General features: G+C 34.2%; 1 protein-coding gene across 1 annotated transcript in view; it reads left to right on the top strand.

Moving 5' to 3' along the window:
- The window catches only part of WDR27 (WD repeat domain 27), a 198,260-nt gene that overhangs the window by 25,379 nt on the left and 160,250 nt on the right, over nucleotides 1-12,631 (top strand). Inside the window, exons 17-20 of the mRNA XM_050893222.1 lie at nucleotides 1,870-1,991; nucleotides 2,585-2,718; nucleotides 10,192-10,289; nucleotides 10,595-10,716. Coding sequence (XP_050749179.1) covers nucleotides 1,870-1,991; nucleotides 2,585-2,718; nucleotides 10,192-10,289; nucleotides 10,595-10,716 — 476 coding nt within the window. The remainder of the gene's footprint in view (nucleotides 1-1,869; nucleotides 1,992-2,584; nucleotides 2,719-10,191; nucleotides 10,290-10,594; nucleotides 10,717-12,631) is intronic.

Genomic DNA, 12,631 nt, shown 5'->3' on the forward strand with positions numbered 1-12,631 from the left:
GTCATAATAAATGTATTTTCTTTTCTTAAAAACCATGATGCATTACTCTTATTCAGAGCTGCAACCAATGGTAATGTAAAACTTTCCTTTTTCAAGAAATGGCAATGATATCTACTCTGTTAAAAAATTTCAATTTCAAGGCAGCATTAGCATCTGAATATAGATTATTATTGAAAATCATATTTTTATAATGCACCATCAGAGAGGAGTGGTATAACAACACCAATTTTGCTATAAGCCTAATTTATTCAGTTTTGTTCCCTGAAGTGCTCAGTTACAGTTTTAAGTAGTTCTGCATTCCTCTTCAGTGTTGGCTCTTCAGGTGTCTGTGTCCTATAGTGAAATGTTGACCAGCTTTAAAAGAGTTACAGCCAGCATGGCCTTTTTGAAGAAGTCTTTACAAAACCAGCTGCTGTCCTTCTTAATGTGCTTCAGGACTGGCAAACCCTGAGTAACTGGGTTACTTACTGGCCTCTTGCAAGCTAGCTGTCATCTCCTTCACTGTGCTTTGGGATTGGGGGACCTGGAGTGCAGAGATTCTTAAGCTTTTTGCATGGCTTTTCCAATTTTCCAAACCTCAAATTTTCCTAAAGTTTCTCATGTTCCTTACCACTTTGGAAAGCTGTTTTGTATATTCTGGTAAGGTTTGGTGGTTTGTTGTGGTTTTTTTGTTTGGTTTGGTTTGGTTTGGTTTTTTTTCTTCTTTAATGCAGATAATTCAAGGCTTCCAAATGGTTCTACAAAACTAAAGCCTCCAAATAAATTTTTGTGTTGAGAATAAAATAAGTATAGTACTTATATATGTATTTATCCAGTACCTATGCAGTTTTCTGGTGAAAATTCTACAGGTCTTTGGTAACTGGAAATTAAAATATCATGTTTATAAGCCTTTTTATACATATATGTTATCATAGAAGATCTTGATTGCTGAGATAAATTATTAGCCTTCCTTTAATTTAAAGCAATCAATAGTTTTTATATAAAACTTCAGTTGACTAAAGAGAAAATGTGCACAAGAGGGCAGCATAAGAATTTTGAATGTTTTAAGGCTAGAGGAAATTCATCAGACTTCATCTGGACAAATTAGAATAATATGGGCCAAAGTTTGTTAAATTTGTTTGTCATATTTTCTTCTTTTTTGACCTTTTTGATCAGCATCAATATAATTTTAGATCAAATTAATAATTTTAGCTTCTGTATGATGTTTCTGGCTTTTGAAGTTCTTTCTTTGTAAGTTTCTAATCTTGTTTTTAACTGTGTGACACCAAACTGGAAAAGTCTATTTCTTGTAGAAGCTTTTTGCTATTAACTGGAGATTATAATACTTTAAACTATGATTTTTAAACAGGCAGTTACATTTTTTTTATCTAATGAGACAGTCCTGCAGAAGCTGTAGTGGCACTTTCATTGTGTTTTTACAAAAACAGCTAGCTCAGTAATAAAAGCCTAATGAGCAAAATAACTATTGGAACTATTTGCAATGTCGTAAGTGGTTTCCAGATCATGTTTAATAAAAAAATTTCATTATAATATAATACTTAGATTCTCTTTTTAAGTAATACTGTATCTTTGCTTAAACTGAATTTCAAGGATGTTTCTTGAAAATGCTCTTCCAATAACTTTGAAAAATTAGAGTCAGAATTATCATTGTCTGATTATTAATGAGAGACATTTTTCCATGTTTTTTGGTAGAAGAAAAGGTGAATAACTGGTTTACTGTTACCAGTTTTAATCCAACCATTTGAAACCTGTATTTAAAATGTATTTTAATATTGTGTATAATTATATTAAAACAATACAATTAACTCTGGAGAAATGCATAAATGCAAGAAATGAGCTTTATGATATTTCCATTATTATTTTTATTAGGTCATGATGGTGCAGTTAACTCTGTTGGCTGGAGTCATGACAAGAAGTGGTTAGTTTCTGCATCAGAAGACAGAACCTTAAGGGTCTGGTCAGTCTGCAATAATGAACCTGCCCGAATTCTGGTAATTAGAAACTTCTGTCAGTGTGGTTCACAGAGGACACTGTTTTGCACTTTCATCTACTTCCATTTTAACAGCTCTGTAGAAGGAACATACAGCCTGATTTTCAGAGCTACTGAGTGGTGGTTACTCCAACTGATACTATGATCTGGGTGGTCTCCATTGACTTCAAATTAGGCTTTTATCATGATAATTTATGAAAAAAAAAAAAACCAACCTTGGTAGACAAAACTAGTGGGCATGTCTGGAAGTTTTGGTTTTATTGTCTGCTCTGTGTATTTATTCTATTTTCATTGGCTCAGCTCCGCTTGACTTTACAGTCTACTCCCCAACTCAAATGGAAGTTTAGAGTATGAAGCTAGATTGTATTCGATTCAATTGACTACAGAGACTATTAACTTTACTGCCAACTAAGTTAAGTAGAATGAAAACTTTATTTTGAGATTAATAGATGTCAAAAATAGGAAGGGCCAGTAGGTTAACCTCCTGGCATGTGATCAGGATAACAGGGAGACTACGCCTTAACACCAGGAATTGCAGACAAAAAATATTCATTATCTTAGAATCCATTCTTAATAATTTTCTTTGCATTTCAGGGCAAAGAAAAGTTCCATAAGACTATACGCTTTGCACAGTTTTATTTTATAGATGCATTTATATTGCTGTGTTGTGGAGCTGAATTTCATCTATTAAGTTTCCATCTAGACACAACCAAGGATGACCTCAAACGGTGAGTACAATTTCTCATTAATAGACCAGTGAAAGTACTTGTACTGTTTGATCTGGGATTTTGTGGGCGGTGAGGTGGGCAAGAATATTACAGATGAAAAAAATTGAACAAATAGTAAAAGCTAATTGTAAAAATATCTTTATTCTGACATAATAGGAAAAAAATTGAAATGTCAAATAATTTTTTATAGTGCATACCTTAACTGCTGCAAATACTGTTTTACTATTACTGTTACCATTTGGGACCTTCTGAGCTTTACCTTCTGCCTGTTTACATCTCAGTGTGCATTAATGTCATAAGTTATGTTTGAGTAGCTATTGCAAATGTTTCTCTTGTGGGAATATTCTATATACTTTTTCTTTCAGAGACTCCAACATGCTGTGACTGTTTTCTTCCTTCTCTGTCAAATGGAAGTAGAGCACTTTCATAATTTTCACTGACTTTCCAACTGTTATATTGTATCTACTTACTTTTCTTATTATCCTATTTTGTCACTGTGTTTCTTCATTGTTAGGCATCCTTCATGCACTTTTTACTAATACTATTCTGTTTATCATTATGTGGCTCCTTCTTTCTGACTTGGAATCAGTTCTTTTATTAAATGTCTGATATACCTTTTCTGTTCTTTTAGTTTATAATTGGAGCTAAAACTGTCCTTGTATCCTTTTACTAAGTTTCTCTGCTCTTTATTTGCTCTTGCCAGTTTTCAGCAGTATTTATGTATATGAGACTTTATTACATTCAAATATATATACATATATGCATGTATATATGTATAAGTTTAGACACAATAGCATTTAAAAACACCTTGAAGAGACATTTTTCTTTGTCTGATATTACGACTTTAGATTTTGAGTGGAAGGACAAACAGCATTAAGGTTACAACACTCAAGTCTATTAGCTGATATTGTGAATGGTGTGTTCTGTCTGTTCGTGATATTAAATAGTATTGGGCTGCATCCTTAGATGTAGGGAAAAATTGGCCTATTTCCTTGGTAGTTTTGCCACTGCACAGAAAAACATACTAAGCACAGGCTTAAATACGTTTTTGAATAGGAGTGCTTTCCTGGATTGAGGCATGAACCTGGTAGGTGGAACTTCACTGAAACTTTAAATGGTCGTACAGAAAACTAAAGGAGAAAAAATGCCAAATTATATCACTCCTTTAAAATACACTTTTTTAAGAACAGAAATTCCTTCTTATTTGAAAAAGTAGCTAATAGATTATGATCTAAATTCTGTTTTAAAATTCTTCAAAATGGTTAATTAATTGTGGTTTTCAGTCACCTGCTTGGTTTTACAGTTAATCCACTGTCACTTGTGACTCTTTACCTTCCATTTCTTGTCAAAACCCTTAATGAAGGGTGTTGTTGTGGCTCTTATTATTTTAGTCATATACTCTATTTGGAATGGGAATATAGCAACTAGACTAGAAAACTAAATACAAAGAAATACAGAATTTCCTGCTTTGATTTTATAGTACATATATTACATTAGGAGGGTAAAACTAATACAATAAAATGAAAAGAAAATACTGAAATATAGACACAAGTTGTTTTGAAAGGATTTTTTTTTCCCCCTTGACTTTCTTTTCTCATAACTGGTTCTACAAAGATCTCATGTTCTCAAGTGCTTACCCTGTAGCAAAGTGTAATAGTACAGGAGGAACCTGGAAAGCAGGAAAAGTGATTCCTGTTCCCAGTTTTGCTTGAAATCTATTCATAGTGTAAACAAGTAATATTTGGAAACTGCTTCTTTCATACCATTCTTAACTCTTAAAATTTATACAGGCAGTTGTGGAGGAACTTAGAAAAAGAAGATGGAAAACAATATTCTGATCTTTTACATCCTTCCCTCTTCTGATTATTTTTTAGTTTTAAGATTTACTTAATATTTTTTCCTTCTATTTGTGGGGGCTTAGGCTTTAATAAAGAACTTTTATTGTAGTACATAATGTGCTGGCTCTAGATATCTCCTTTTTTTTTTTTTTTTTTTTTTTTTAACAAATACCCATGCCTCCCAGAGGAAAGTATCCAGTAACCTGAAGAAAATTCATACTGCAGTTACTGTTGTAGAAGACTCGTCTGAACTACCTTTAAGCTAGTTAGTTCAGAAAGTAAAGGTAGTGTAGAACTTGATGTAATTGTAGAATCCACTCAAGCAGCTTTGCAGGGACTTGGGCAGTGAACCTCTACTGTGTTCTGTGTTGTTCCAATTGCTTTGTTAGAAGCATATAATATCCTGGTTTAAAGCTGTTAAAGTATGTATGTAGGGTTGCGCTCATAGCAGAATTTTGTTATTGCCATGCTCTCGGTATTTGTTGATGCATTAACACTAACTCAAAAATATGCAATTAGACTCTCTGGGATACTAATGTAATGCCAAAATACCAAACACACAATTGTAGACATTACAACAAATCCACAAACCAGTCTGAGGCCTGTTTATATGTATCTATAAAAAAAGGTATTAAAGGTTAATTTGCTTTGACATTTTCTTCTGGATTCCCTCCAGTTCATTTCCCAGTATTTCTTTCTTTTATGGAACGCTGCATCATTCCTTTTGTTCCTCACAACTCTTTCATTCTGCCTTCTGAGTCAAGTTTGGAAGAATGCTTGAATGGAACTGATTCAAGAAGACGCTAGATCTAACCCCAAAGCATGCTTTATACCCTTAATTAGAAGGGCATGGCAATGCAGTCTGGCTAACGAATAGATTGCTACGGTATTTCAGAGGTGAAGACAGTACAATGACAAATCATATTGCCGTTCCTCTGCGCAGAGTTTTCAAAGAACTCCCCATAAGTATTAATGAACTAAGCATCACAACAACTTAATTAAATAGTTAAATATTGGTTCAGTTTTAAAGGTGAAACTGAGAAGTGGAAATAAGAAAAAAGAATGTTCTATTCCTTATTGGCTTATTTAAATATATCCTTATTTACAAATGTCATAGAGGAGATTTATTGCAGTTCTGGGAATAGGATACAGATCTCCTGACTTCTGCTTCTATGATTAATCTCAAAATGATTCACAACCTAAACAATTTTCTTTACATTCTCCAGAATTACTAACTATTGAATTTCCACTCTCATCAGCAGTTGTGCATGCTGATATGAAGTGTAACTATGGGCTTTTCAGTTTTTTTTTTTTTTTTTTTTTTATTTTTAATTACTTTTAATTCACATAAGAATTTGAGTAGAACAAAACATCTATGGGTTGTTATCTCATTTTTATAGTTTTATGTGTTGTTTTAACGATCAGCATGAGCAATTTGAAAGGAGTTTAAAAAGGAGAAAATTGTGTTCCATTAACAGAAACAGTGCCTTTTAAAGCCACTATATTTAGCAACTGGTTGTAGTAATCACACATACAGTAAGGGAAGTAATGATAAAATATCTACTCTAATGAAATGGGAAACTATACCAGAACATGTTATAGATGGATAGAGTGAAGGCCCTGCTAAGTGGGTTTAAAATTTAGCATGCTAATGATACATAGGAGATTGTTCATTTCAGGTACTTCTGGGAAGTTAATGTTTAACAGGATAATTATTTTCATGCAAACCACTTTAAGCCAGTTTAAACTTCTTAAGTAAATGGACCTGATTCTGCAGTGTGATGATAAGAATGTTCTAAGCTTGGTTCCTTTGAGCTTTAGCCATTGAATCAAAGAACTTAAACACTTTTTGTTTTGTATCAGAAACAGAATGGAAACTAGACGAGAAGTACATAAGTCATAAGATGAATTCTAACAACATTCTAACAGCAACCATCTCTGAATGCTTTACATTTTCCCATGCTTATCTTTTCTTATGTCTAAGATGCATTACATAGGGTCAGTGAATGGCATCCACCCTCCTCTGTAGTGCAAGAGAGAATATTTTTGAGTTATGATAAATTCTAAGCGTTCCAGAAGATGAAGTGATTCTTTTCCTTTTCATGTAACTGATTTTCTTATATTACTGAACTCGAGGCTGTGTCTGGAAATGCATAATGGGACTACTGTTTGAAGATTAATTTTTACAGTGCATCTAAAAATGTTTTTAATAGCCTGAAACCTTATGATCTGTTATACTGATGATGTTTGTGGTCTGCCAGTTAGTTTTGACTTTGTCATGTGCAGCCATTTTCCTTAAAATTTTACATGTCAGATCTGCATCAAGCTGTTTTTTGGGGAGTTTTTTTTAAGTGCCTATTTGTCTTCTGGTTTTAGCACAGTAACATACTTCCATACATTGAAGTTTTTTGTCTGTCATCAAAATGTTTCTACTTTATCTGGGTCTCCTGAAAAATTCTTTCAGGAAAGGACTTCAAATCTGCTGGAAAGTAGACACATCAGTCTCTGCAATCATTGCAAGAAGTGTTTGTATCTTAGAATCTGTTTTTATATTTTATTTCTGAAGATATACCAGTCTCCTGAAAATAACTATATACTGTAAATGTATTCCCCCAAAATGATTACATCCCCAAAGTATGCGGGATATAAGAGATTACAGAGATTAGATATTTACACTGTTGTCAGAATTCTAATGATTGAAGGCATTAAAGGAGGACAGAATTGTAGTTTTGAGTATATCAACACAAATGTGATTTTATTTGGATACCTGATCTATAGGATTGTCAGCTGAGATTATGTGCTGTGCATAGAATTGGAGACCTGGAAAAAATGTAGTAAGAAGATAGTGTTATTCCATTTTTTTTTCCTCCATCACAAGCTTTTGTGTGGCTTGAGGAGGTGTTGGTCTAATTTAGACAATTTTTAGGGCACGTTTGTGCTACAATAACCTCTCCAGTTGACTTGTGAGATGGAATTTTGCCTATATTCACTTCACACTCCTGGCCTTCATCTGTGCAGCATTTTCTAGGGCTTGTAGTGTTTTGTAATAGCTGAAAACAACTTCACAACTGTTTGTGACAGTGCATTCATATTGGAAACCCTGCAACAAAGGAATTAGCTTTGCTAATGGCAGACTGTCAAATTTATCTATGGAAAGTGGCCAGACATGAGATGGAATTCGTAACCTAGTTGTATATAATTTTATTTTCAGAATTCGCTTCTGATGGGAAAACAAAAATCTTTTTTCTTTCCTTTTGAAGATTTCTTATCTTATTTGTTATTACCGTCTTTTTTTACTTACAAAGTAACCCTTGTTATATTGACAGAAATCTGTTGGTTTTCTGCAGACAAAAGCACAGTTATTTTGTTAAATGTGCCTTCTTACTGATAAGTTGTAATATCTTTCAGCAATCTAAAAAGCTTTTCATTTGTGTGCTCTTCACACCTTTATCTTGATAAACATTACAACACCTTCTGACCTTTACTCTTGTTCTGTTTTTTTCCTCTGTTACTTTGGTTCACTTTTGTCCTAACTTGTATTTGATGAATCTCATTTTACTGTGCTGGTTGAAGATCTGCTTTCTAGGTGAAATTCTATCTGGGAAACACCCTGTGAGGTGTTTATCTATGTAGCAGACTGCACTGTAGAAGAGAGATACTTCAGCTAACTCAAACCAATTGTTCTTGCATTTGGGAGCAATCTAACTGTTTCAGTAAGCCTCTTTCAGCAGGGTAAATTAGACCAGGGGAAGCTTCATGCTGCCTTCATTAGATTTTTCCTATTATCTCAGTCAGCTTCTTTAAAGTTAGCTTGGATATCTTTACCCAAAAATGGAGATAAATCAGTTGTTCCTGAAGTCTAGAACAGTTTATTTTTGTAGTTTACTTGAATAAAATACTTCTGGAAACCACAAAAGGTTCTTGGATTAAATTGCAGAACACTGTACTTTACCTTCTGCTTCACCATCAGTGCTGAAGTAGCTCTAATGTCTACCTGGAAAAGCTCAGCAGATCATTGAGAATGACAAAGAAAGGCAAAAGCAAATCATTAACCATTTTTCTTTTGAACTGATCTGGCTGATAAACGTATTGCTTTTGTCAAACGATCTCAGTTTTGCAAACTTTTAGCATTGTTGGAAAGAAACAGTAATTATTCCTACAAGTGTGTCATGCGTGGACTTTTGTATTGTCATTAGACAGACATGCTAAAATGGAAGTATAATGCAGTTACACTGGAATTATTTTACTGCATAGAAGTGTCTGCATTCAGAATATAATGTAGAAATTTTGAGTTATTGTGGTGTGTTGACCTCCACTGGCAGCTAAGCCCCCACCCAATTGCTCACTCACTCTCCCCCAGTGGAATCCCCCAGTGGGATGGGGGTGAGAATTGGAAGGGCAAAAGTAAGGAAAACTCATGGGGTGAGATAAAGACCATTTAATAAGTGAAGAAAAAAGAAAAAAACCCCAAGTGATGCAAAAGTAATCATTCACTAGCTCCACCAGCAGACCAATGCCCAGCCAGTCTCTGAGCAATAGCTGTTTTCAAAAAACTCCTCCCCTAGTTTTATTGCTGAGCTTGGCATTATACGTTATGGAATATCTCTTTGGATAATTCAGGTAAGTGGTCGTGGCTATGTCCTCATCTGACCTCTTGCACTCCCCCAGCCTACTCACTCTGGGGGCACAGTGAGAAACACGGAATATCTTAACGCTGTGCAGACACTGTTCAGCAATAGCTAAAACCCTGGTGTGTTATCAACACTGTTTTGGTCACAAATGTAAAACACAGCACCATACAAGCTACTATGAAGATTAACTCTACCTCAACCAGACCCAGTACGGTTATTAACAACTCTGTTTATATTCCTTAGGTGACTTCTGTGGAAATCACACTCTTCTTGCCCAACATATCCATATGCATATCCATATCCATGGAGGAATGTTTTCTGTTGACTTTGGTGGATTTAAGATCAGATCCATGTTGTCTGTGCTGATATATTTCAATAAACAGAAAGATCTAATCAGATTGAATCATAACACAGTTCTGCGTTGTGTGATATAAATAAGTCTGAAGCCATTTTAGAGGGCTTGGCATGTCTGCAACATCTGCATGGAGCTGGCAGATATCCCACAGGACCTTGAAGAGTCCAGTGTATGTTGGGAAGCCAAATTTTTTTGGTAGTGTGTGATCAGCTCCTTGTTCTGTTCCCATCTAAGTGGAAATTATTCTTTCCTCACTGTTTTCTCCTCATTTTCTTTCTTACTGCCCTTATGACCAGCACATTAAATGCTATACTGAAACTAGTGGTATTTCTCCTTTTTGATCATAGATACTTGACAGATTTTTCTTCTCTTCAACATTTTCAATATACATACAAGATTATTTTAGTGTTTCATGTTGATGGAAGATCTATCTTATATATATGAATATCATGTTTCTTTTCATCCAAATGAGTTTTGTTACCAAGTTTTTTAACAGAGTTCAGCAACGAGTCAAAAGGTCTGTGACTTTAATTTTTAATAATGAAAGAAGGCATTTTGATTTGTTTTGTGATTCCAGTGGGAGTTTACTGGTGGCCACAAATCATAAGTTATTTCATTAACACTAGCATTCATTTGATATTTTTTGCAGATATAAACAGAGAAGTGTTTGCAAATTGGTACAGAAATTTCCCATGGCTTCAACGATGGAGATTACCAGCCTTTCAGCAGTAAATGATTTCTACTCTTGTATCCTTTGTATTTCTTATTTTCTTTATAGTTCTTTGAACTTAATGACATGGAAATAACTTCAGTTAAAATAATTAGCATTTGATTCTTTACTACTCTTTTTCTATTAGAGTAAAAATACTGTATTTTTTTGTGGTATTGAACTTCAGCCTGGGACATAAATTTTTTAGTACTGTAAGATTTTTGGTGCTGCTCATAGAGCACTAAATACAACAGAGTCTTGATATCTATTTATCTGTCTTTTTGTCTATCTATATGCTTTTTTCTTTTAGATCAGTTTAACTTTAACACAGAGAACTGTACAGATATTGTACTTACAGCTGGCAGCAACCGAGCATTGGAAGTTTTTGACCTCAATGCAGGCTGCAGCACAGCAGTGATTCCAGAAGTTCATACTAGATCAGTCCATCAGATCTGCCAAAATAAGGTATATACTACTTTATTGAATTTTATTTGTAGTACCACTACAACTCCATCAAAGAAGAAATTGGAGGCTAAAAATATAATTGGTAGTAATCAATAGAGTTTTTGATATGTTGGGGAGGATGGGCAAGGTCATAAGCCTGTGTGATAAAGGCACCCAGATCTCACTTGTTCTCTAGTGGAAAGCAGGGAGCAGCGAGAATGACTGAACAAGCTTGCTATTAGGGAAGTGTATATTACCCTTTGCCTTATTTGCACCAGACTGTAATACTGTAGTTCAGCAGGAACTTTTCCCTATGTGACTCTTCTCCTCTAAAGTTGAATCTGAAGTTGTCTGATTTATTCTGAAACTTCAGAAATAGCAACCAAAAAAAAAAAAATTGCTCAGTACAGCAATAGAATAGATGACTTAAAACCCTTCATCCTTGCTCTTTTTTTTACTTGAAGATTTATTTGAATGTTTGGAGGTCTTATGGTACCATACATGCTGGAATGCCTACTGCGTTAGGTTTGGTTGAGTATGGTTCTTCATTCCCAGTTGGAAAGTCCTTGCTTCTGTGGGTTTAAAACAGTTCCTTATTACTACTGCTGTAGAACTCTTTGTGGCTTTTCTTGAGAGATGTGATCTGGTAAAACACTTAAAATCGTGCTAACTATTTCAATACTATTTGTAACACATATAGGCTTAAAGTTCTGGCTTTTCTTTTTGCTTGGTCAGCTTAGTGGCTTCAGGTTATTTAATCAAGAAAAACTTTAAAGCTGTGGGCAACTACTCACTTGGGAAAAAACCTAGATGTATGCGGTATAGCAAGAAAATGGACCATTTTTTTGGAAAATTATAGATCAAGGTTCTCTATTTTTTCAGTTATATAAAATTAATACTTTAGATAAGTCAATAGGAAAATTACACATCAACTATTTTTTTACAGTTGTATAGTTTAAAGCTGTTAGAATAAATATAACTCAGTGCATTTACATTAAGATAATATGCTAAAATATTTTATCTTCTTATAAAAATATGCAGAATCCTGTGTGTAAATTGCATCCTGTTTGAAGTGTGAAACACTTTGGAATCTAAGGTTAGCTAGTGATGAGGGGTGGTGCAATAGAAGCAAATCTGTGGAGTGAAACAGTTGATGATGAAGATCCAGTTCCTACACAACAAAATCTACGAAGGCTTTCCTTTGGACTAGCCCTAGTCTCATCTTGTGGACTGAATGCTCATTAGTGATTGCAATATATATATTCTTGAAGTGCATTTTCTGGTTTAGATTCATGCAGATCAGTTTCCGTGTTCCAAGACTGCTTTGTGATGCTACCTGGACAGTAGTAAGTGGGGACGATCAGGAGATTTATTCTTTAAATAAATAAAAAAAGAAAAACTATTTAGAAGGTCTTGTAAAACACTAAGGAAGATATGTTCCAATTAAGTGTGGGAGAAACCTGTTAGCAAATTATTAAATACATAGAATATTCTAGAAAAGTAGGTGAACAGCATGACATTCTGTTATTTCTGGTTTTGGACAGCAGCAGCTGTAAGCAAGTATATACAATTTGCAATGTAATGACTTTGATTTTAAATTGTTCTTTTGGTCTGTTCTAGAGATTATTTGCAAGAATTGGCAATATGTGAAATTCAACTCAGCCTGCAGTGTACTTGATTAACCTTATTAAATAATTTGGAATATGTTCTTTTCACAGCAGACATTGTCTGATGTATAAGAGAACAGTATTCTGAATCTTCCTCCAGAACAGTTTAGCAGGAAATATTGCAAATATATATATGTATATTCATATAAAAGATTTGGCTGCACTGACTGTTATAAAGTATAACTCTTAGAAGATGATGGGGTGGGACACACATTTTAGTGGGTGTCTGTAATTCCTGTTTCCTTGCAGAATTTTAGTACTCTAAAAGT

The sequence above is a fragment of the Gymnogyps californianus genome, chromosome 3 (assembly GCF_018139145.2).
Source record: "Gymnogyps californianus isolate 813 chromosome 3, ASM1813914v2, whole genome shotgun sequence".
Taxonomy (NCBI): Eukaryota; Metazoa; Chordata; class Aves; order Accipitriformes; family Cathartidae; genus Gymnogyps; species Gymnogyps californianus.